The 25,949-nt window shown below is 47.3% G+C and overlaps 1 protein-coding gene across 6 annotated transcripts in view; it reads right to left on the bottom strand.

The window, feature by feature from the left end:
- MECR (mitochondrial trans-2-enoyl-CoA reductase) overlaps positions 1-25,949 on the bottom strand; it is a 33,320-nt gene that overhangs the window by 2,474 nt on the left and 4,897 nt on the right. The window contains exons 2-10 of one of the 6 annotated variants that reach the window (XM_081056091.1): positions 18,648-18,745; positions 18,059-18,190; positions 11,350-11,493; positions 8,349-8,451; positions 7,176-7,278; positions 5,592-5,665; positions 3,229-3,289; positions 3,010-3,082; positions 1,032-1,613 (exon numbers count right to left, since the gene is read on the bottom strand). In XM_081056091.1, the coding sequence (XP_080912217.1) occupies positions 1,456-1,613; positions 3,010-3,082; positions 3,229-3,289; positions 5,592-5,665; positions 7,176-7,278; positions 8,349-8,451; positions 11,350-11,493; positions 18,059-18,190; positions 18,648-18,745 (946 nt within the window). In that variant the 3' untranslated portion in view covers positions 1,032-1,455. Of the gene's footprint in view, positions 1-1,031; positions 1,614-3,009; positions 3,083-3,228; positions 3,290-5,591; positions 5,666-7,166; positions 7,279-8,348; positions 8,452-11,349; positions 11,494-18,058; positions 18,191-18,647; positions 18,746-25,949 lie in introns of those variants that run through there. The other 5 variants (XM_081056090.1, XM_081056093.1, XM_081056095.1 and 2 more) reach the window with 5 other exon arrangements.

The following is a 25,949-nucleotide window of genomic DNA, read 5'->3' as shown; positions in this document are numbered from 1 at the left end:
CCCTGTCCACCGTTCCCACCTCAGTCTTCACATTTCCACCACGTCTTAAGCAGCGGCTATGCTCACCTCCGAGAAGTTCCCTGAGTGCCAGGCTCTCGGGGGCTCCACACTCTCACATGGGCTGTTGGCTTTGCTTGGTCCACCTTATCCTGCTAGGCCTTCGAGACTTGCTGTGACCACACTTGCTCAGGGAAGCCTTCCTTAAATTCTCAGGCAGAGCTGCAGTGTCCCCTCAGCCCCGGGACCACCTCTGGATCTGTCCTTAGTATACCGTAATGGTCTATCCCCTGCACTAGGCTCAGCAACTAGAGGGCCAGCCCAAATTTCTCACGGGCACCCTTAGTCTCAAGCACCCAGTAAGGCACTCAGTAAGCACTCCTGAATGAGGCTCTTGAGCTAAGGACAGAGGGCCAGGTGATAAGGGAGACATCCCAAAGTCTCTAGTTCTTTGCTTTGGGTGAGGGAAGCAACACCAGTCATATAATGTCGAACTCTCCTCTTTGAATAAAGCTACATTGTCCAGGGCCCACTTGTAAGCCTCACCTCAGGCAGGCAGCGACGCCAGGCCTGGGAGAAGACGTCGGTTGCGCTCTCTCACCACCTCACAGGTGTCTTCTGAGGCACACTCATCACTATGGTAACTATTGTGGGACTACTGGTTCAATGTAGGGTTTCTCATCAGTGGCACGATGGCATTTGGGGCTGGAAAATTCTTTGTTGAGGGAGCTGACCTGTGCACTGTAGGATGTTTAGCAGCACCACTGTCCTCTACCCACTACCTGCCAGCAGCACCCTCTCAATTATGACAACCCAAAACGTCTCCAGACGTTATCAAATGTCCCCTGGGGGTAAAATGACCTCAGGTGGAGAACGCCCGGTGTAACATGTCTCCCAGTCAGTATGGACGTTCCATGAGGTGGTCCAGCCACCGGAGACCGTATTTCCTCGGCTCCTCAGCCTGGCTCCCCCATGCAGCTGATCCTTCCCCATCCCCCGGACTAAGCTGCACACCACCTGAGAATGACTCAAACCTTCTTTGTTTGAAGATTCTCCTCTGTGGCCTTGGACGGCTTGAGGGCAGAGATCGTGTCTCACTGGCTTTTGTGCCTGCCGGGCCCACTGGTTTTGCTGAGGAAATGATTGCTCAGGGACAAATGGAGGACAGGCAAGGAGTGGGGGGGGGTTCTTAGTCCTGGGATATGGCTGGTGCACAGTGATGGTCCTTCTCAACAGGGATGACTTCTACTGGTTTTTGTTTTCAAGAAGTTCAGACTTTATTAGATACCCCGAGGCTGGCCCTACGGAAAGCCTTGGCTCGCTTCACAGCTCTCCTAGTGAAAACTGACAGTGAGGAGAGGAGCAGCCTGGGGAAGGATACGGGCCCTGCCTGAGGGGCCAGAACCAGTTCTGCTGATCTGTTTCCCCTCCCACTTCACTCTGGCTCCTCGGGGATTATCACATGGTGAAAATCTGCTTTGAAGACACGAAGGGCTGCATTGAGGTTTCCAAGGCACGCTGGTAGTCCTGCAGGGGGACCTCGGAGCAGGCGGGGGCCGTGAGCTGGCCTCGGCGGATGAGATCACACAGTGTGAAGATCAGCTCCTTGAACTGGTCTGTAGGAGTTTGGAGGAAGTCAGATGGGAGCAGCAGGAGGGCTTGGCAAGATGGCACCAGTGTCATCCCTGCTGGCAGGAGCTGGTGCTGAACTCCAGGAAAGCCTCAAGAGCCCAGGGCTTGGCCACAGATAGGGTGGCTGTGGAGGCAGCCTGATTCCCCCACCTGTGTTCAGGACAGCGAGGGCCAGGGTGGGGACAGAGGAACATGGAGAGCGGCCCCAGGAGCTGATGGGCAAGCAGAGTGGTGGCTAAAGTGGCTCAGACCCACAGAATCTGACTGGGGTGTAACCTGGAGTCCTGAATGTGGGAGGGACAGGATTACTGGAGGCAGGGAAGCCAGAAGAGGCCCAGGGAGGGGGTGGGTGTGCCTGGCACACCAACTGACGTGGAACACATGAGCTTTGCTCAGGTAAAGGAGCTCTCCTTTCTGTGGGGGCCCAAGACTCCCTGAGAAGCCCATGAGGTGAGGCCACCAGCATCGTCTCCCACTAAGGACCCAATGTGGTACAGGGAGATGAGAAGTGAAGGCCTTAGCTGGGAAGTGCTTTTTCATAAACATCAATTAATTTGACATTCAAACCTAATCATATCCCCTGTTTAAAACACTTCAATGGCTCCCTAATTACCTTTAAAATAGGGTCGAAACACCTTTTGTAATCTGGTCACAACCAGTCTGTCTGGCTTCCCACTCTCTCTGACGGACTTTCATACATGCTATTTTTTCTGCTTGAAACACCTCATTCACGCCACCCCTTTCCTCCCCTTCACTTTGATAACTCCATGTTATTCTTCAGTCTCAGCTAGGGGGTGGGGGGTGTCACTCTCTGGGGAGCCAGTCGTGTACTGGCTCAGGTTCTGGAGTCAGAGAGACTAGCTGTTCACATCCTGGCTGCACTACGCCCTGGGTGGGGTGACTCTGCCCCAGCTACTTAACTACTCTGAATCTCAGTTTCTTCCTCTGTCAAAAAGGGCTAACAATACTTTAAACTCTTATGACATTTACTTAGGCAGAGGTGAAGTAACTTGTCGAGGTCCAATAGTGAGGATAGGTAGAACCCATAACCTTTGATGGCAGAGGCAGGATTGGAACCTAGGCAGGCTGGCTCCAGCATTTGCTCTCCTTGCTTGGCCATTTCCCACGGCAGTTTTCCCCACTGTTGGCTGCTCAGGAAGGGCAGTGTCTACCTTGTTCAATGCTGTGCCCTCAAGGACTGGCCCACTTTAGTCCAGTAACTATATGCTGACTGTAGCTGTAGTTAGAGGCTGTTTTCCTCTAGCTTGTGGTGGGGCTGGGGCTCTAGTCACCTCTGCAGGGCTCAGGGTAGCTGATCACTTCAGCAGTAGGCAGTGACCTCTTGTATGACCCTTGGTAATGGGGCTATCACCCACTCACCTAGACTGTGGTCCTTCTTCCACTGGGACATCCAAAAGCCCCGAAGTTTGAGATCCTTAAAAATGAGTAGGCTCTGTGGACACAGGAAGGACATACTGGGGCTCTGAGGGCAAGAACGTCAGACACCACTTAAGGTGCACATTCTTCCCGCAGGGATGGGGCAGTGCCTGAGGTTAAACCACTGTGGTGTCCGGGGCCCCTGCATCCCACCAAGCTTACCACAGGAGCTGTGACGGGCTGCTTGGCCATCCCCCCGTAGGTCACCATGGTTCCTCCAGGCCTGAAGAGTCAGAGAGAACAGAGTGGGTGCAGGCAGAATCGGAGCCCTTCTGGAACCCATCACAGCGCTTCTATTACAACCCTGGAACCTAAACCTTGCTTTCAGAATCCCTGGGAAGGGTCCAAAAATACAGATTCCTAGGTCCAACCCCAGACCTAATGAACCAGGAAGCAAGGATCTATATTGAAAACAACAATCCCTGTCCAGACAACCTGGACATTTAGGCATAGCTGAACCACCCAGTTAGGCTTTGATGAGGGGTTGCAAAGAAGCGGGCTCTGCCGAGAAAAGCTCAAGGCCCGAGTTCGGTCCTGCTGTACTCCACTTGTATGTGTGCACCTAGGGGCGTGGCAGGGGCTTGGGTCCTGGTCGCCTCTCCTCTGCATGCATGCAGAAGGTCAGTGAGAGGAAGTAGCTGCAGGCAGGAATGGTGTGGTGGGCGTAGAGGAAGAAGGCGACTGTCCTCTCACTGCAAGAGGGGCCTTGCCGGGACCTGCTGCCTGAAACCCACACACACCCTGGCAGTCAAACAGGAGAAAGGCTCATATGAATTTTAAAATCTAATAAGTTTCACGTGCTCGACTTGCCCTGTGTTCCCCTCCCTACTACCTGGACATTTTTGGAGTTTGTTGATCAAGGATGAGAGTGGAGACCTTGTAAACTACAAAATGGAAGTGGCTGTGCAAGGCAGGTAACTTTTTGTCTCTGAGGCTGGTGGGTGGTTTGATCTTAATTTCCCTTCAACCGCCACCTGTTCCAGAAAGTAGCTCCTGGGGAGATGAAGCCCTCCCTCCCTGTACCCCACTGCACTTCATCTAATCAGAATCATTAACATTTACTGGGTGTTTACTACCGTGTTCCCCTGAAAATAAGACCTAACCGGAAAATAAATCTTAGCATGATTTTTCAGGATGCCATCCCCTGAACATAAGCCCTAATGTGTCTTTTTGGAGCAAAAGTTAATATAAGACCTGGTCTTATTTTTGGGGAAACACGGTATGTGCCAGGCACAGGTCTGAGTACTTTATATGCAATGGCTCAGTGAATCCTCATTGTAACCCCAAGGAAGCATTTAATTACCCTCATTTTGCAGATGAGAAAATTGAAGCCCATCTCTCATTTGTATAGCAATTTATGCATCACCTCAGTGTTCCTCAGACTAAGCTTCTGAGGCAGAAAGGGTTTATATTCCCCCACTTTACAGGCAAAGAGACTGAGGTCTGGATAGTTTTTCATGCACTGCCTAACTTTTCAAAGGTCCGCAGCTATTAAGTAGCAGAGCTGGGACTGGAACACAGCCTTTCTGACTCCAATGCCTACACTGTAACCACTGCACAAGTTTCCTCCTACAAGTGACATGGGGACTGCCCTGGAGTCTGCTGGGAGGAGGGCTGAAGAGGTGTGCTCACAATAACTCAGGGACAAGCCTGGCTCTGCCACTTCCTAGACCTTGGGTAGGTAATTAGCCAATCTGGGCCTCGTACAAACAGGGATAGGAACGTCTAGGTGGTTGAGGGAGGGGTAAATCAAGCACTCTGCACAGAGTCCGGTGCACGGTAAACACTCAGTGATTGATGTCACGACTCTTTGACCACCTGACCCATCTTCCCTTGTAGCCTGAGATCTAGAGGGTTCCCACCGTGTCCCGGCCATCTCTGAATCACGTGGCTAGTGAGTGCTACCAAATATATGTTAACGAATGCTGGGTAGAAATGGGAGTCCAGCTTTAGCTGGGAATGTTCTTGCAGGTGCCCTTCAGCTCGAGAAGTTCATAGTAAAGGAAAGAAGAATGGAAGGACATGCGCTGTTACCATTGCCAACAGTGCTTATCCCCCTCAGTGGTGGGATGATAGGTAACTTCGGTTCTTTAAGTTTTCCTTTGTACATTTATATGCTTTCAAAATGTTTTGTAATAAGCACACATTACCTCTAAAATTAGAATCTGGTTTTAAAAGCTCATAAAAAAATCTAAAAACTAATAAGCTAGGACTAAGTGACTTTTTAAGATGCCCCTAGGATATGAATCCTTAATCAATGCCCTATCACAGAGCCTAGCAGTCTACTTCTGGGGTCCGTTGGACAAATAAAGCCAGATGGACCTCTCAGTCACCTATAAAGGAGGTGGCTGCGAAAGGAAGTGCCCAGATGACTATGACATGACTGGTCCCAGCTTCCCAGCTTCCAGGTCGTGCTGATCTGGCCTTGGCTCGCATTGGCCATTGGGACCGGTCATTTGGTGGTACTTCTAGCTAAAGAACTGGAGAGCACCAGCACACAGGACCTGCAGTGTCGAGTGACTTACGCTAAGTGCCTTAGCAGCTCTGTGGAGCTTTTCCCACCAACACAGTTGAGAGCAAGCCGCGGTGGGGGCACGTCCTGGAAAACAAGGAACCTGCAGTGAGGGAGCGATCACTCTAGTTGTGGGGTTTGAAGCTGCAACAAACAGCACCTCCCTGGCCCGCCTGCCGTGTCGGAGGAGGGAGTGAGAAAACATATATTCATACTTTCCAACTCCCTTTTTTCTCTGCCCCACAAGAGCCTTTTCTTTACCCACCTAATCCTGTTATCTATTTTGGGGTTTTGTTCAAAACTCCCCTCCGCTAGGAAGGAATAGACAAAGGGCATCTACGGTCCATTTCGAAGGACTTCATTTCCCCGAGTGTGCCTCTTCTCAGCATTTAGAACTCCGTTTATACCAGATGTGCTGATCTACTGCTTCAGAAAGGTTCTCAAGCGGTGTGTGTGTTTGGTCCCTCCAGAGTTCAGTGAAAAGAGGCTGTGGTTTGGTCACTTACTAGGTGTACTAGAGAGTCTGGTTATTGAGAGGTTTTGGAAGGTTAAGAGGTGCTGAGTTTGGAGAGACCTGGGGCCAGCCCTGACTCCCCACTTATAACTCTGTCAAATAGTTTACCTTTTCTGAATCTTGGTTTCCTGATCTATAAAATAGATAGCACCTACTTTGCAGAGTTTCGTAGGATTATCAGATAAAATGTAAGATAACACGCCTAGGAAACGTTACTGTATTTTGCGGTGCATAATGCACACTTTTTTGCCCAAATTTGTGAGGGAAAAATAAGGATGCACATTATACATGGGTAGTGCTAATTCCGTATCTATATAAATGTTTTTAATTCTTTTATTTATGCTTATGAATTAAAAGTGTAACTCTAGAAATCAATAATGATATCCATATGCAAAATAATACCCTGGAATACGATAATCGGTTTTGTTGAACTTACGATGAACGTGCACCTATGAAGAGTTCTTGGCCTTCTGTGATGCGTAAATATTGTAAATCTGTTACGGGTACATAAAATGTCTTGTACTTTGTATCTGTTTTTGTGTCTTGTAATTATTTGTTACATAAAATTTCTTGTACCATAATATGTTAAAAACTAAATGCTAAAATTCCTTTACAATACAAAAACAAGTACCTAAAAATAAACAAATAAATATTTGAATTAAAAAATTAAAACGGAAGTTTTTCCCTGAACGTTTGGGCCAAAAACGTGGGTGCACATTATACATGGGAGTGCATTATACTTCTTTCTTTCCCCTCTCTGTGCCTCAGTTTCCTCAGATCCTGTCCCAGCTCTAAGATGCACATTGGCTGTGTGGGTGATGTGGCCCCACCACAACTATTCAGAACTGCCGCTCATACAGGGTTTCCTAAGCCCTGTCTTCTCTCCTGCCTCACTCAGGGCATCCGGGTACGTGATGCATGCTGACCCCCTGGCTGAGGGGTGGGCTTTTGCCTTCCATTAAGAGATGAAGGGAGGATGTGAAGAGGAACACTGGGGTGAGTCCCGAGCTTTTCTAGTTCAAGTCAACTTTCTTCAGGAAAGTGAGCACGGAATGGAGGTGCAATGTCCCTCACCCTAGGTACCTTAAAGAAGTTTTTCATCTCAGGCTTTCTTAGTTCTTCTTCTGTGATAACATGTTCAGCCCCCAGATTTTTCAGCCTGTCGGTCAGCTTCTGGAGGTCAGGTCTGGAAATCAAATACAGCCGTTGGTCACATCTGCTCACTTTCTCCACCGAAGTTTGCTAGGACCACTTTGCCATAGCTGTGAGAATGTGAGTTTCTCTTTGGCGGAAGCTGGGGTTGGGTTTAAGCCAGGCCTCAAACAGGGGCTGGCCATTCAGTTTCATAATACGCCAGCATCTCTTGGCCTCAATGTCCTCATTGGCATGACAGAGCTAGACGGGGTGATTTTTACAGCTCCTCCAAGTTCAAGGATGCTAGAAACCATCTGTGCCCAGGGAAAAGTCATTTCACTTCCTGACTTCTACTGAAATGACAAACTCCACTTCCTTTCTGCCCCCCTCTTTTCAAGGGGCTCTTGAGAGTGTTGTGCAAACACACTCCAGCCCAGGAGTGGCTCTGGGCCTCTTTGGCCAAGGCGAACAGTATTTTTGTTAGCACAACCGAGGAGACGGAGAACTGAAGCGAGTATTAGTTCTCCTCCTAAGTCTGGACTTCTAAGACAGACACGGCCACACTAGTGGACAATGAGGCTTAGGAAAACTGGAAGATATGAGGGAAAGAGAGTAAGTCAGGAAACTGAGTCTCTTAATGACTTGCTGCGTCTCCCTGAGCAAGTGCTTCCTTTCTCTGAAACTTCAGTTTCCTCATTTGTAAAACAGAGATGATAAACCTGCCCCATCTACTTCAATCTGTATTTAGTGCACTTCAAAGTACCATACAAAATGCAAGGGAAAGAGGTCCCTGATAAGACAGTTCACAGCAAGAATAATACAGCTTAAAACGCTCCCACGTAGGAACTGTGCTTTTGAAAACATGGGGTTATCACAAGTCGAGAGTTTCAAAAACTCGTAGTGTCTCCGCCTCCTTCCTGCCCCCTTTACATTTCAAAAATTCACTCATCCTACTGCCAAAAGCCACCTGGACTTCATTTCTTGGGGCTGACTCATCCGTGAGCAAGTTGCGTCCTGCCCAGAGAGGAGGCCTGCTTAGACGAGGGAGCCATCTGGTGGAGACTCTGGGATGCGAGTTGGAAAGGCCCAAGCACTGATCTGGCCTTTGGCCTCCCCACGCACCTGTCACGGACCACATTGATGGTCCTCAGGCCCAGAGCAGCGGCTATCTGGATGACTGCTTGCCCCACTCCACTGTTGGATGCATTCTGGATGACAGAATCCCCTGTGGAGCCAGGAAGAGAGCCAAGTCAGACCCCGGAGACTTGAAATAGCTCAAGGGCTTCCAGCGTGACATCCTGTTATACAAGGCAAAAGAGGGCGTGCTTAGACTCAAAGGGGACCCGGGACGGGGCTGCTGAGACCTTGGAGTATTGCTCACTCTTCTCCCAATGACCCCAAACTTCTACAACACCCACAGTGCCTCCTAAGACTCAGCAACTCAGAGTCTACACTGGACGTAATTTAGACCCTGCTGTATAAGTGACTGCATATCCTTCATCAGCTTCCAATTTTTATGTCATAGTGTCTCTGCTTAGGTTATATCTCTGCTGTGCAATGCTTTTCTCTTTTTCTCTCTCTGTGTTGAAATCCTGTATATCCTTTGAAGCGTAGCAGTGTGGCTTCCTTCATGAAGCCTTCCCAGATTCTCCCCTCCATGTACGCCCACAGCACTGCAGGCATCTCTATCAATATATGTGCTCTGCCTAATTTTATACTTGGTTGCATATCGGTCCATCTGTATCAAGAGCTTGCAGCTTCTTGAGGGGAAGGCCATGCCTTCTTTTCCCTCTGTACTGCTTAATAAAGGCGCAGTGCCTTGCAATGGGATGAGAGCCGTACTGGAGACACTGGCAGCCCCCGAAACAGTCCTACAGATAGTGTGTGGTCTAAGCCCAGGTTTAACTTTAGTCAATGGGAGAGGCAGGAAGGCATGTTTGGAAAAATGTGGGCTCTGGAATGAGATGGACCTGCTTTGCCACTGACTATAGCTGAATGAGACGGGGCAAGTCACGGCCTCTTTGAACTGCCGTCTCCTCCCCATAAAACAGGGGTGCTATGAGCACCAGCCAGGATGCTCCTGATTACTCAATGCCTTCATGTCCAAGAAGGTGCTCTGAGAAATGCTACGTAGGTTTTAAAAGGCAGCAGGGTCTGGTGCTAGAAACAGAGGACTTCCTGGAAGAAGAACGCCTGTTCTCCTTCGCTGGGGTCAGCCTGTAGGTTATATACTCATTATGGGTTATAAAATCAAGGCAGTGGGTTGCAAGGAGCATTTTTTTTTTTTTTAGTTAAAATTGAGGAAAATAGAATACAAAATAGCAGAGTGCATCACACATAGTAAGGGTAAATACCGTTGCATGAAACTTTGCTTTCCATTATATAATACACACAGAGGGTGCCAAAAAAATGTACACACACTTTAAGAAAGGAAAAAACTATTAAAATTGTACTCAATATATACCAATAACAAAAGATGAATAGAAGTCATGTGTATACATTTTTTGGCCACCCCCAGTATATACACACACACACACATATATATATATATATATATACACACACACACACACACACACACACACACACACTCATATATATATATGTATATATATGTATATATATATTCATATATGTCTATGTACTGGATTTGAAGGTAAGTGTAATTCTCACTGTGGGTCAAGGTCCTAAGTTTAACATTAATCTAACCCAGGCCACAGCAGCCCCAAGGAGGAAAGTGGAGAGACGCCGCGTGGGTGCCTGAGGTGGTGTCAGAACGCTGTGATGTATCTACCACAGCAGTGGCCCAAATCAGGGGTGGCCTGAAGGGATGAGACGCAGGTGAACAAAGTATCTGCTGCACTAAGACTCGAGCCAGTATTCCTGGTCACACCTGCTGGCTTTCTCCACTGAAGGTTGCTAGGACTGGTCTGCTACATCTGTGAGAATCAGCATTTCTCTTTGCGGGATGCTGGGACGGGTTTTCAGGCAGCCCTGGGCAGCACTGGCCACCTAAATTTATCAGACTCCAACGTCTCTTGGCCTCAGTTTCTTCATCGGCATGACAGAGCTGGCCTGGGTGACTTCCCTGGCCCTACCAGCTTATAGATACACAGAGTGTGCAGGGTAACCCTCCCGCAAAGGGGCCTGAGAGTCGGTGGGTTTGGTGGGTAATTCTGAGGTGGGTTCTACCAGGGCTGTGAGAGGGCCACCCCAGCAGGCCTGAGCCGCGGTCTCCACAGCCGTCCCCAGCTTCCCTGGCTTCTCCTTCTTCCCCGTCTTACTTGCCCACTCCCTCACTGCTGCTTCCTGGGATCAACCCCCCCCCCCAGCAAACTGTCCCCCAGTCCATGTCTCAGGCTCTGCTTTCAGGGACCCCCAAATAAAACACCTGGTTTTGTCATTTCTGTGCTAAGTTATCTCATGCAAATAATTTACCTCTCTGGACATCCATTTCCTCACTTATAAAAAGAAAAACTAATAAAAGCAGTGGTTACTGCTTTGTATGCCAGGCCCTGTGCTAAGTGTCACACTGTGGTGTTTCAGCTAAGCCTCAGAATTCCTTATTCTCCATTTTACGGATGAAAAACCTGATGATTTGGGAGGTCACCTCATCCAGGTAGTGAAAGGTGAAGCTGGACTTCAGACCCAGGTTGTTAGCCTGGGGCTTGAGCTCTCAACAAGTATCAATCTCATTGCACAGCTTTGATGATTGAATGGGGTAACGTGTGTAAAGGCACTTATGTGAACTGGAAAGTGCTACATAAATGCTGAGTGGAATTACTTACACTAAGTTCAGCATTTTATTGAAAACACAGGGACTGTGTGTCTGTCTTGTTTGGCTTTGTATCCCCAGGGCTTAGCACAGCTTGATCGTTTTTGCTGAATGACAGAATTCCATCTCCAGCTCTAGGAATGTGGCCCTTCAGCAGTTTTCCAGGGTGCACTCCTCATGGGGTTTCAGCATGTTTTCTAGGAACCAAGCTAACATCTTTCTAAGCAAAAGCAACAACCCACTCACCCAGGTCAGGGGCCCGTCCTCCTTTGCACTAAATTCCCAAGGCCTCAGGGCCAGGATTTGGGTCACCCCCTCAGTCGGGAGACCCTGGCCTGTTCCTCCTACCTGGCTGCAGCTGCTCAAAGTCCATCAACATCCTGTAGGCCGTGCAAGGGTTGACACCCAGGGTGGCAGCACTCTGAAGAGGGATGTCACTTGGGACTGCCATCAGTGCTTCCTCGCTGAACACGGCCTCGGCTCGCCAGGTTCCTGAGTTGGGGAGGAGGCCAGGGCAGTGAGGAAGGACCGCGCTCCACACTCAACCCCCATCCACCCTCCTCAGTAAATGGGCATCTAGGACAGCAGACTTCAAACAATGCTTAGAGAGACAAAATCTTGAAGTCCTTTTGAACGTCTTTGAGACCACAGGGTAATTAAGTAAGGCCGATTTTTGTTATTCCCATGTTAGCTGCCATTAGATGTAGTGCATGTCACCCAGCAGGTGGCTAAGGATCTCAAACTATTGGACTCTGAGGGTAGGACAGTAACATCACCACCAGGGCAGGAGAAGCTGAGAAAGCCCCCATTTTTCTACTCGGTCCTCATTCTTCTCACCTAGGCCAGGTTGACTTGGGGTGAGATTATGGAAAAAAGCATGAAAGTAGAAGTTGAAGGCCTAGGTGTGGGACCTGGTTTTGTTAGTCTGCTAGTTTGAGCAAATGCCTAAGTCACTGATTTTTGGTTACTCTAATACATAAATGACACTGGCAAAGAAGAGCCCGACTGGCCTCCTTCAAGAGCTGTTGCACAAACCAAATGAGATAAGGGAAATGAAAAGATCTTGTAAACTGGTAGAAATGATCATTAACCCCCAGCCCACATCCCACTTCTAAACAAGAGAATCATAAAATGTCAGTACTGAGAAGGCCCTTAAGAGTATAGAGTTTAACGCCCTCATTCAACATGGCAGGAAAGTGAGGAGGTGACTTGCCCAAAGCTACCTGGATCACCTGTGCTGCCTCTCTTCCACCTACAGATACCTGTCCTGCACCTACTGTGAGCCCAACACTTGAACAACACAGACATGGCTCTTACTTTCATGGAACTTTCATTCTAGTGGAGTAGAACAGGTGAGAAACCAACAAGCAAATACAATAATTATAAATTATAAATAGGGAGAGGAACAGTGGAGAGAATTACTTTCGATGGGAGTCAGAGAGGTACCAGGCTAAGAGTTAAAGGATAGAGACGCTAGCTGCTCAAAGAACATTCTAGGCAAAGGAGAAAGCATATCCAGAGACTCTGAGGCAGGGCAGATGTAAGAATGGAACTGGAAGAATACACACTGGAGGGTAGAGAGTGACGGGAAGAGTGATTTGAGATTTGGTTGATATGTCAATGGCTAGATGAGTGTTATATTGAAGTTCATGATCTTGACCCATAGGACTCATGACTTATGTTGTAACTCAGTATATATACATATAGGAATATATATATCTCAGAAGCCAAATTTTCATGGAACAATATTTACCCTACCCTCTTATTCTTTCTTCTAGTATGATTGATGTTAGTAAAAAAAAAAAAGTTTGCAACTCACTAGATTGATTTAGCGAATGGGTCACAACATGCAGTCTGAAAAACACAGGGCTCAGGGTCAGGGCAGGGAGAATGCATTTTATTTTAGTGAACGGGAAGCTTCTAATGAGCTTTAAGAGAAGTCTGAGGCAATCGGATTTATGCTTTAAGATCATGTTGTTGTTGTGTGGAAAAGATGGGGGGGGGGTGATGAGGGGTAGAGTGGAAATGGAGAGGCCCAATCAGGAGGCTTTTGAAGGGGCTGAGATGTAAGATGATGGTTGCTTAGACCAAGACTTCAGCAGTGGGGATGAAGAAAAGTAGATGGATTTGAGTTATGTTTTGAAGGTAGAATCAACAGGGTTGATGAGCATTGGGTGACGGGTGGCAGGTTCTCACCCACGCAAGCAGGATCCTGTACAAAGCAGAGGGGAAGAGGACAGACCTTGGAATCACATGCTTATTTAAGCCCTGGCTCTGCCAGGTACTCGCTAGGTCACCTCAGGGAAACTACCTGTAGCTTTGTTGGCATTGAGTCAGTGCCTGGTGGCTGTGCTGTCTTAGGGCACTTGGCCTACACTTCCAAAGCTCTCGAATGTGTGCACTCACTATCCAGTTGCTGGGGTTGTAACAGTACCCTGGAACTACATTGCCAGGGTAGTAGGGGCAGTCTAGGTGACGACTAATTGTGCTGCCGGAGGGGAGGAACAATGTGGTTAAGGACCGGGAGTTGGGGATGGGAGGCAGCAACACTCTTTATTAATGGCTGTGTTAATCTCAGAGTATGTCTGTGGCTGAGGAAATAAGAGGCTGAAATACTGAAGGACTCCTTTGGAATCCAGGAGGTGTCCTGGCATTTTCTGGGCTTCACCCAACCTGGTTTTCAAATCTTCATCACCCTCTTTATAATCATCACCCCCTTCATCTTCGCCAACACTTACTGTACTCTGTGCCAAAAGCCTGGTGTATGGCTTTTATGCGTGAAATCCAGGGTGTCTTTTAATGCCCCTAAATAGCATGACAATGGGAATCCAGCCCTCGACACAGATTTCTGGGGCTTGGCAGTCCCTAATCCTCTTCTGGAGAGGACCTGGGTGGGAGGGGGCAGCACCTATGATGAGCCCCAGGGTCTTTCAGGGCTTTAAATTAGAAACCCTCAGACTTGGAGTTAGAAAGACCTGCTTAAAAACCCAGCTCTGCCACCCACTAGTTGTGTGACTTCAAATTCTCACTTCACCTTTTTTGAGGTTCATTTTTCCTGATTTATGAAAGGCAGAGAATAACACTCATGTCGTAGTGTGATTAAACACAGTGGCATTTGCAGACTATCACTGTGCCCAGTACGTGGCAGGTGTGTAACACCCCTTGGTTCCTTTTACTGATCCTAAGTCCCATGCCCTAGCTCTGAGCACTGTCATTTCTCATGCATGTGCAACTGACCTATAAACATCTCCATCTTCTAATGCAGGGTCAGCAAACTACAGTCCATGGGCCAAATCTGGCTCACCAGATTTGACTTTTGTAAACGAAATTTTATTGGAATATAGCCATGCTCACTTTATATGTATTGTTTATGGCTATTTACAACAACAAAGTTGCGTAGAGGCAGTCTGGCCTGCAAAGCCTAAAATATTTACTAATTGGCCCTTGAAGAAAAAAGTTTGCTGACCCATGATCTAATGCATACAGAAATTCAGTGTTTGCAAAGATCGCGGCATGTATTCCCTCAGTTAAGCTGCTATGAGTTGGCTGAGGTATGTGAGGTGACTGTTGGCTCCTTTTTAGAGGTCAGGAAACTGTGCCTTAAACAAGGTCATATGGGGAAGTGGAAGGAGAACCTGCATCTGATTCCCAGGCCAGTGCTTTCTCCTGCCCCATGTTGCCTCAGAAGGGTTTTAAGTGTTTCTAATGAGAAAGCCAATTGGCATTCTCTGGCCCAGTCTCCCTTGGGACTGATTTGTTGGAAAAAGCTGGCTATGGGCACGGCAACAGCTGGGCACCTCAGTACCATGAAAAATGACCACAATCTGCCCAGTTGAGGACGTATCTGCTTAATGATTGCCACTCTTACTAAACTACAGTCTTCACGAAAATACCATGTCTGTTCACTGCTGTATGGTACCATGTTTCCCCGATAATAAGACCTATCCCGAAAATAAGCTCCAGTTAAGATCGTCAGCCAGATCGAAGCATTTACAGTGTTTCCCCAAAAATAAGACCTAGCTGGACCATCAGCTCTAATGCATCTTTTGGATCAAAAATTAATACAAGACCTGGTCTTATATTATAGTAAAATAAGACCGGCTCTTATGTTAATTTTTTGCTCCAAAAGACGCATTAGAGCTGATGGTCCGGCTAGGTCTTATTTTTGGGGAAACATGGTCGAACGTTATGACAATGTTCCAGAGGAAGATGACAGGACTGTATTTGAATAAATGTAGATTGCTGTACATGAAAAAATAAGACATCCCCTGAAAATACGCCCTAATGCGTCTTTTGGAGCAAAAATTATACGAGCCGGTCTTATTTTTGGGGAAATACGGTATAAGACCTGATCTTACTTTCAGGGAAACACGGTAGAGCCCAGCACATTGCAGATGCTTACGACATGTTTACTGAATAAACTGAGTTAATTATAGTCCCGACGATTATAAAATCCTCATCCTTTCCTACTGGCACCTGGTTTGAAAGACTCACCTTTTCTCCAGGGAGAAATCCCAATTCTGGCTAATCCTCCCACCACCAGCAGCCATGCAATTACCCATACACCTGGCAGATGTCCTCTATTCTTCTCTCCAAATCTAATTACCAAGTCCTGTTACTTGAGCTCTTAAATCCAACTGTCTTCTCCAGTCCTATGGAACTGTCGTGTTCAGACACTGTATCTTGTTCAGAACGGTTCTGAAGCCTGAACTGTTCAGCCACCTCCTTAGGGGTTTCCTGTCTCCACCCTCCACCTTTCCAGAGTATTCTCTGCACTGCACAAATCCGATCAAATCATTCCTCTTCTTAGCTCTTCACCAGGCCCCCTGTGAGCAGGGATGTGAACCCGCCACGGCTGGGCGCCAGCCTATGTCTCCAGCATCACCTTGCTTTTCTCCCGTCGCTCCTGACTCAGCCACACGGAGCTACCTGCAGTTCTGATGGTGCTGTGCCTTCCCCCATCACCAGACCTTTGCACAAGCTGTACTTCCTGCCTGGGAAACCCTTCCTCACCCAGCCCACTGGCTGTGCTTCTACTCAGTCTTCTAGACGGAGTTCAAGCATCACTTCTCTGGGAAGCCTTTCCTAATGCTTCCCGAGATTGGGGACTCTTGCCTTTGCGTCCATCCTGTGATTATAACACTTATTATATTGCATTATATTAAGTATTGTTTTTCCACTCCCAGCTGAGAGCACTTTGAGGGCAGACTGCCTGATCTGTCAGGTGTGTCCTTCACTCAACAGGGGGGCTGGCCCAAAGCACCAGTCAGAATCCAGTGAACCCTTGTAGCTCTCAATTCGCTCGCACAGCTAGGCTCTTTCACTGCCAGGTGGCTGTAGGAGAAGGTAGAGCCATTCTTGGCAGCTTTCCTGATCTCAGAGAAGCAAAGAACTTCTAGTAGACTTCTGTTACTGTTTTTTCCTATCTGATACCTTTTTCTTTCTAGATTATTCCTTCCTAACCTCTGGGGCTATCAACCACAGGGCCCCACTCTCTATACCACAGAGGTGGCAAAAGATTCAACTAGACAATTGGAGTGGCCCATCCCCTTCCCTCTGGGGACTGGTTCTTGATGGATGGGCAAGGACCCAGGTAGGGTTGGTTAGAGCCATTCTGGGGGTGGATATGGTCGTGCTGAAAAGGTTGTGAAGGACGTACTCATTTGTTTGTTTTCAGAATGACGTAAACCTCAGGCTGCTGGCGATCATCTATGAAAGGTGTATAACAGAGTGGGTTTGAATCTTAGCTCCACCACTTATTGGCTGGGCGACCTTGGGTAAATTGCGTACTCCTTTACATTGACTGTTGTCTCATCTGCAAAATGGGAATAATAATAGTATCTATCGCATACTGTGGGAATTATTGAGTTAAATGTTTAAAGGTGCTTAAAACAGTGCCTGGTGCAAAGGGAGTAGTCAATAAATATTTGTTGCTATTACTATATCACTATGTGGGCAGATCCCATCTGAGAACTAGTAAGAACGAGAGAAAGACGGAGCTCTGATATCATCGGGGTTTGTGGATCCAGCTCTGCCTGAAGCTTTCCATCTCTTGCACTTCCCAGTTCCACAAACCAATTAACGTCTTTGTTTTGTAAAGCAAGTTTGAGTTGACTGTAAGTTATAACCCGTAAGTGTGTAAGGGTCCTCACACTAGGGTGTAGCAGGAAAAACAGAGGAGACAAGAGTCTGGTGAGCTCTCTTTCAGTGTGCGCCTTAAGTCTGGGCAAGGGCTTCTTTTTAAGCTTCAGTTCCTCATAGATCCAAAAGGGATGGATAATGTCTGCCTTGCTTCTCTCTCGTGGCTGCTGTCAGGATCCAGCTGTATAATTGCTTATGTCTCAAAAACCATCAAGGGTAAACTAACAAAATTCACCAATGACTCCTTACCATATAGAAAAGAAGACCCTAACTCTTAGCTTGGCTTTTGCGGGGGCCTCCCCCCGGGGGGCCCCACTACCTTTGTGACCTTCTTGATCACTTATGCAATCCTCTCCCATGTGCACCTCCTCTGCCGAGGCTACACTGAATTTTCCACCATTTCCCAAACTCACCTTTGTGTCTTTGCTCATTTTGTTTCCTCCAAATGCAACGATTTTGGACTCCTCTCCATCTAACACAGCTCATCCTTTAAAGATCTGTTCCAATGAGCTTCCTCCAGGAAGCCCTGATCCTTCCCCAGCTTCCTGTGAGCTTGTAGCACTCCTTTTATTGACGTTATTGGTTTGGAGATTTCCTCAATTAGATCTTAACCTCATGGAGGGCAGGGGCTGTCCTATTTCTGTCCCTCACTGTAGCTTACAGCAGATTTAGGGAAGTAAGGATTCAGAGAATCACAGCTCCCATCAACACGGGCTCAAGGAGATGAGAGGGCAGGTACATCACCTCTCCAGCAAAAGAAACAGAAATTCTGCTCCTGGAGGTTGGTATGTGGACTTAATAGTAAAGCCTGCATTGCTTAGTTATTAGTTACACTGAACCAATGAGCAAACATCTACATTGTGGGTGAAATAGGATCTGGAACAACGAAAGGCTGCAGACAGCTGGAGAAACTCACCCAAACCAGCATTTGCGGGAATCACCCAGTCTCCTGGCTTCAACCCAGTCACACTGCTGCCCACTGCTACCACCTGTCCAACACCTTCGTTCCCTCCAACAGCAGGCAGCTTGGGAAGAAGGCCATAATTTCCTAAGGGAGAAGAGCACACAAGGGTCATCCAGCGAAGCTTGGACAGTGAAGGCTTGGCTGTTGGTGTCAGACTGAAGTCTGATCTGGGTTCTGCTTTTGACCAGCTGTGTTACTAACCAATCTCTCTGAGCTTTAGTTTCATTGATAAAGGGGGGTAATACTTTTTGGCGCTCATGGTTATGAGGAAGATTAGATAAGGTAAGGTATGAAATGAGCCCAGCACATCGCAGTAACGTCACTATGGTTGGTTTACTCCCCACTGCAATCTTCCTAACTCTGGAAAAGCCTCACAATCCGGGGAGAGGAGGCCAGAGGTAGCTCACACAGTCTGCAGACTCTCATCTGGAGAACAGCAGCTGCTAATCACAGAAATTTCACACCCACATCTGAGGAATTAAAACGAGGAGGCGGCTAAGCAAAAAAGCCAATTAACATAAGCCACATAAACCAAGGTTACCTTGGATCATATTGATATCAGATGGATTGATAGGGGCCGCCAGCATCTTCACATGGACGTCTGTTCCACCCACAGCAGTTAGCTCCAGGTTCTTCAGTCTAAGCACAAAGCCAAAGAGAGATGTTAATGTCACCCTGGCTAGGCAGGGCATGTTTTGCTCAAATCATCTCTCCAAAGGAGATCAGACAGCAACATTTTTGAGCTCCCATTGTGTGCCCAGGAATTCGGATTCTGGTAGAAAAGGGAAAGGTGCTGTTAGGAATTAGCACAAGACACAGATTAACTCTGTCATTACCTGCAAGTGGAAAATCCCACTAGGGACCTTGAAACACCACTGCCCGCTCTAGGACAGAAAATTAAGAACTTCCGTTAGACTGGATTAGCCTTATGTTTTCCAAAAGTTGCTTATCAGAATCACCTGGTATGTTCTCTAATATAGATTTTCAGGCCCCAGCTCTGAACTGCTGAACTAGATCTCCAGAGAGGGGCACCCCAAGTACTTCTTAGGAACAAGCACAACTGGGAAAACCTGGCCTTGCTCATCTGTTCTCCCCTTTTTTCCCCCCCTCACAATATACAGAGGGGAGACGAGACATTTCTGTTAATTACAGAGGGGGTGAGGGAAGTAGAGATGGCCTATACAGTTCAGAGATAAATTCCTGGATGACTGTGGTTCACGCCCTGGAGTGATGTCCCTTCCAGAGGAGGACTCTGGTCTGTCAGAAAGGATGCTGGACAGAGAGCTGAGCATCTCAGGTCTGAAGCCCCACCATGTGATGGCTGTGTCACCCTGGGCAAGTTTCTTTCCTGCTCTAAGCCTCTATTTCTCCATTTGTGAAATGGGAGGTGGTTTTTTGCAGCTGTTTCTCAAGCATGGTGAGGCATGGCCTCCTTTACTTTGGTCATGATCCAGCACAGGGATTCCCCAGACTGGGATCCCCTGGAGTCTTGATCACTTCCAAGAGCCTCTCCCATTTCAAGTCTGTGTGATAACTCCCTTTGTTCCTGCTGGGCCCTAGTCATCATGGGAACTTTGGTTAATGGGTGAAACCTGCTGCAGGGCTTTGGGGGGAGGCCCAGCCACAATGTCCATGTGTTACTTTTGTTTTCTAAAAAAGGAGACTTGCAGCCAGAAAGCATTGATCAGTGTACTACACTGGTGGGTCCCTGTGACTTTTTATTACCAGCTCCTCTCTTTCGGTATACCCCTGACTTCGTGTTTGCAATGTTTTTCTCTGCCCAAGTGTTAAGTAATAATTCTCTTCATTTTTACTTACCAAAGGCACATAGAACTGCCAACCAGAGGTTCTTAATACTAGGCAACAGTGTCACCATACTAAACTGATGTAATTCTACCCACTTCCTACAGAAATCTGACCTTTTAATTATACCTAAGGCTCCATCTTAGGGTAAAAGTGTGATTTTTAAGACATCTCTCATACTAATAGTATTGAGTACCTGTGGCAGGTATTTATGAGGTGTTTATTACACACCAGGTCCTGTGTTAAGGGCTTTAAGTACATGATCTAAGATGTAATACTCCTGGTGGCGAAGTATTGATATTCCCATCTATCAAGTAGGAAATATAGGCTCCTAGAGATTATGAAATATACACAGGGTAAGATAACTGGTCAGTGGAAGGGCTTCTCTACTTTCAAAATCGACGCTTCTATTTACCTTCCTCTATATCAGCATCCTGAAATAAGTCTGGGAATCTCCATGACTACCTATAAGGACCCCTGGGGACCCCAATCTTGGGAACCCCTGTTCCGGTTCATGACCAAAGTAAGGGAGGGCATGCCTCACCAGGATTGGAAAACACCTGCAAAAAAAAAAAAATAGAAACTCTCTACAGAAAATGGTTAACTAAGAAGAAGTTGATGATAAGGGCAGACAAAATAAAGAAAGGGCTTTTTTTTTTCTTACAGGTGGAAGAGGGGGAGTCCTTATAATGATAATAACTACGGTTTGAGTGCTTAGCAGTGAGGCACTCTGCTAAGTGTTTTCCATGCCAGCTTTCTACTATTATTCTGATTTTATACCTGAGGAACAAAGGCACAAGAGAGGTAAATAACTTGCTCAAGAGTACCAAAAATAGCTCTGATGTGAATCTGGCAGGCTGATGCTATCTAAGCTAGATGGTTAGCGGCTCACCTCAGCCCAGGCAGAGGGCAGCGAGGTGAGCAGCAGCAGGGCATAGCGCGCGGGTGTGGTCCTTGCTGGACAGGCCTGGGGAGGGGGAGGCTGCAGCAGCTCCCCAGCCTCCCCAGCACGCTAACCAGGGAGGCTTCTGCCAGACGGTGAGGTTTCTCTGTGGATGGATGTGTAAGTCTGCATTCCGAAGAAAAACCCTGCACAGAGCACATGGACTATGGAGAGTGGCCCCTTTATATATATTATCTGTACTGCTTCTCTCTTGCATCTTGACAATCAGATTTTTTCTGTACGACACAAAGCCCATGCACTCAAGCTATTTAAAGACACTTTTTTTCTGCATGCTCTTGCCTCGGCCCAGAATTTCTTTTCCACCGCTTCTCCATGAAGTGAGAAATTCAATTCGCCCTTTAAGACCCAGCTCACATTTTACTTCCCCTAAGACATCTTTTGACCCCCTTCTTAGCCCTGAACAAAATCACGTCATCCATTCTGAGTCTTCCCATTACAGAGAAGGGAAGACCACTTAAGACCATCTTACACCACTGAAGACCATCTTACATGAGTTCATTGCTTTTTGATTTACAAAGCCTTTTCATACATTTTTTTTCCAGTTGGTCACAAGGCAGAAGTTCACATTCCTTTTCGAAAAGTCTTGGGGTGCACAGTACTTCACAGAGTTCAGAATCATGTATTATCTACACCCGCCCCCATGAGGGTATTGTGATCGTCATTCTATGATCAGACACATCGTTTTGCAGTCAAATGTATGAATATTCACACTAAATGAAATGAATAATGATCATATAAAAACTTCCTGTTGGAGTTCAGGTTTTGCCTTCAAGAGTTATGAAAAAACAAAAACAAAACAAATAAAAACAACTGTCAGTTTTCAGAGCTTTTTGGATTTTGCAGTTGTAGATATGAATTTGGATTTGGATCCAAGTCTTGCAGACTCAGTTCGGGGTTCTTTCCACTGACCTGCTAGTTTTATAGTCAGAATGTGTGTGTATGTTATCTCCCTATTAGATTGTGAGTTCCATGGAGGGAAGAGAACTTTCAGTCTTAGCACAGTCCCTGGGACCAAAACAGGGCTCAATGCTTCCTAAAGAAATTATCCAATTTTCTTCTCTAGAGAGAAAATGTGGCATAAAAGTGCCAGTCATTTAGCAAACCAGGGGAGAGGCACAAACCACAGGGATTTAGCTATTAAGGCTTATACTTGATCTTCCTGGTTCTGGGCTATTTAGGAAAACCCTTGAGGGATGGGTGCAGATGAAAATGGAGATTATCCTTAACAGAGTTCAGTCTAAGCAAAAACCCACAGCTCTTTTCCTCACAGGGAAGTACAAATCAAATATGCAATAAAAGTGCACTTTCTAAAAATCTAGATGACCATGGTCAAGATGAGAATACAGGTAGATCTCAGATCATAGATGAAGGGTAGAACATGGGTTTGGAGTGAAATAGGCAGTTCTGGGTTTGAATTCTGCCTGTCAGTTACCAGCTAGACAAACCTCAAAATGCTTGTCTGTGAAATGGGGAGGACACTAGAACCTAGCTCACAGGGTTCAATGAGTTAATGTACATAAAGCATTTGCTCGAGTACCTGGTACACAGTAGATGCTAAAGAAATGGCAACTGTTATCAATGGTAGGAATATCCAAGGAAGCCTTTGAAATAATTGCCTGGCTATACTTCTGAAAAGGATCTTTGAATCACTGAAAGGAAGACAACATTTTCTTGGAAAATTCAAGTAAATTTAATTCAACAAATGTTTAATGACAGTCCTACTAAGTGTCAGGTAGTGTGCCAGGGTGTTTAAAAACAAACAAACAAAAATCTCCTGCCTGGCAGCTTGATGGTGTGGGAACTCATATCTGGGAGAAGTGCTATCTAGGAGCCTTTGTGGTGCTACAGCTGACTGAGGGTTTAACCTGTGGAGGAAGAAAACAAAAGGGGAGCAAAGGGCTTTGGGAGAAGTGATAATTTTAGTTGGGGCTTGAAGGATAAACAGAAATGTACTGGTTGGATCGAGAGAGGAAGGAAGGCTTCCCTGCCAGAGGGAATGACCAAGAATCTGACCTGTCAGTTGACAAAGCAACAGGTACAGTCTGGATTGGAGCCGTGGGAAGGAGAGAAGGATTGGATAACCTAGAATCTCTTAAATAAGTGGCATTGATGTTACCTGGTGACCAACTCCACATGGGGGGAGTGGGAAGTCTCTGATGGCTCCTAGGCTTCTGGTTTGGGCAAGACATAGGGAGGAAGGCAGGGTGGTTTGGAGTGGAGAAGAAGCCTGAAGCAGGTGGCCTGCAATATGATACGGGCGCTCTGGGCTAGACTACAGAACTGTGAGTCAGGTGTGTGTAGGTGGAGTCCAGGGTACTCGGTAAACATGTTTTGGGTGATGGCTGGACAATTAAATGACAACTAATGTTGATAGTCTACTAAGCTCCAGGCATTGTGCTTAACATTTTATAGACCCGAAGCTGTTTAGTCCTCAAAACACCTATCTGGAGGGTGTTATCACCCCAATTTACAGATAGAAAACTGATGCTCAGAGAAGTAAAGTAACTTGCACCAGGTTAAATTGTTACTAAGTGGCAAAACTTGATCTGAAGCTTGACTCCAAAGCTCAGGCTGCTGAACACTACTTTGTGGAATTCTTGTCCTGAGACACATTATTAGGTATTCCCTGGGGTCCAATACATTCGGGAAATGCTAACAGCCGACTAACAGACCCCCCCCACCCATAAGATTCAGACTGCACATTAGAGTCGTAAAGCCTCTCAGAAGTCCTCCAATAAAGAAACCCATGTGGCTTTGTGCAATCCAGAGCTTCCAGAGTTAACTCGGCTGGGAACACTCTTTTCACAGCACATTGGATAACTGCCTGCCCCCCCAAGACAGCAGTTTGAGGAGCCCTGCACTGGGCTACAATCTGCTCCCAGTTCTCTTCTTTGTTTTCTGGGGGGCCGATCGGTTCTGTGCCAGTTGCAACTCACAGACGTGGGAGGGCAGGAGAGTGAGACAGGGACGAAGGACTAGGAGATGGACAGTTGAAGCCACAAATACAGGTGGGTGAAGGCGGCAGGCAGACCTGACACATGCTGCTCGCCTGGGGGAGGTGTGTTGGTCCAGCTGCGTCTCACCAGGGAGACCAGCCCCAGCCTGCCCCATGGAATGCCATCAATACCGCAGACACTGCTGCTCCTGCAGAGTTCTAACTGCGTTGTCAAGGATACCGTTCTGCCGAGACAGGAAGGAAAATGGGGCCGAGTCTAAATTCCAGGAGTTGGACTTCTTGGTGTAACGACAGCAATTTCTTCCTTGTTTTTTTTTCTTTTTTTTTTAAAACTCACTAAAGGAACTGGTGGCTGTGTTGTGGAGTACAAATGAGGCACCCAAACACAGCCTGTCTAGATCTTAAGTCACTTCCCCAGGACGTTCAGGGCTTCCCCCTGTGAGTGTAATGGCGCCATGCAACTCTGAGGGATGTCGCTGTCTCCACTCTACAGATTCCAGGCTGGATAAGGTCACAATGGCTCCTTTGAGGCCGCGGCTGTACACCTGTGATGCCATATGAACTACAAGGGAGACAAAAGCAGGCAGAAGAAAGAGCCTTTTGAGAGGGGGGGAAAAGAGGCCAGCCCTCTGGGGACGGGCTCCGTTGTATGTGCTGTGTAAGGCGGGCACTCGCCAGCGCCGCGAAGATAGCTTTCCCGCCTGCTGCATTTAATTAGAGACCATTTGTACTTATCGTCCATCTTCTACTCAGTCACCGCAAACTGGTCCATATCATTGTGAGCAGGAAGAACAGTCACAGACCACAGAGGCTTTCTCATCTGCTTATTAGAGAGCCAAAAAAATGTGTGTCCCTTTATAGGGCACTGGGTGAAGGGAACCGACATTTACGTGGCTCTCCCTGGTCTGTCTGCAACCCCATGGTCACAGACAAGCCGTCTTCTGTGACTTAGGGAAATGCCTAGCGTGCTGGGTACATTGTTCTGAGTCTGATTAATAATTAATAACAGGGCATAATTGGGAAATGGTGGAGGAACAAAGTTCTTCAGCTCACAGCTTTTCACAGCTTGTCCCCTGCAGCAGGGGTCGCTGGCGGCCTCAGTTGGTGGGGTTCTAAAGGTGTCCCGAGCCCTCAGGGAAAGCTGCTTTTCCTGAGCAAAGCTCACCTGTTCCATGTCCCCTGGTGCGCCTGCTTGCCTCCCTGGGCCTCTTCTGGCTTCAGTGCCTCAAGGTAATCTTGCCCTCCTACCATCCAGGACTATTTGCACAATCATTTTGAATGCAAGGGAATCAGAGACTTAGGGCAACTTCTGGAAGTTTCTACACAGGGTTGGCAAAGATACCCTCTCCCTACCTTCTCAACACCTTACTTTCCTTCAATTAGGATCACCAGGAAGCTTGTAAGCCCCGCAACAGTCTACATCTGCTGACATCAGGGTATTTGCTCGAAGGGAGCTGTAGAATCTCTGTGGCTCAGTTTGCTGAGGCCTAACTCTCCTGTTACTCCAGAGAGCAGATTGGACCATGGCAGGCGGCACAGTCCCTGCCTGCAGCTTTTGTCTCTTTGACAGCTACCAAGATGACCATGTAGCCCTGCCTGGCTGGCTGCTGATTCTGTCACCAATCACGAGCAAAGGGGGCCCTTGGTGAAACCTTGTGCCCAGGACCCCCGATTTCTAGCCACAGCACTGCTCCTGGCAGGTTGCTAGAGCCACCACCGGCAGCAGGCAGTCCAACTTGTTTCATGGAGTTGTCGGCGCTGGACAACTGTTGGATCGAAGAGGATTCATGTCTCATAACAATTTCCATGGCTGCAGTATTACGTGAAAAAAATGGTGAGGCCTCACCTTGTTTGGGCAGGAAAAAGCGTTGTGTGGGGAGACTATGGTTTTGAAGTATACGGAAAAGGCTTGTCACTGGCCAGAAGACAGCATGAATGCTCGTATTTACCAATCCTGACCTTGCTCAAGCCCTTTATCAAAGAATAACTGAAAATACTGGAGACCAGTGATTTCCTTACTGTCCTAATGAGTGACAGAGTTGGGACTAGAACCAGGCCGGTCTCCAATGACAGACTCACCTCATGGCCTCTTTGCTTTTCCTTCTCTACAATGAGGACCC

This window comes from Rhinolophus hipposideros (assembly GCF_964194185.1).
Source record: "Rhinolophus hipposideros genome assembly, chromosome: 8".
Lineage (NCBI taxonomy): Eukaryota > Metazoa > Chordata > Mammalia > Chiroptera > Rhinolophidae > Rhinolophus > Rhinolophus hipposideros.
The sequence above is the reverse complement of the archived record's forward strand: the minus strand, read 5'-3'. Positions and strand labels throughout refer to the sequence as shown.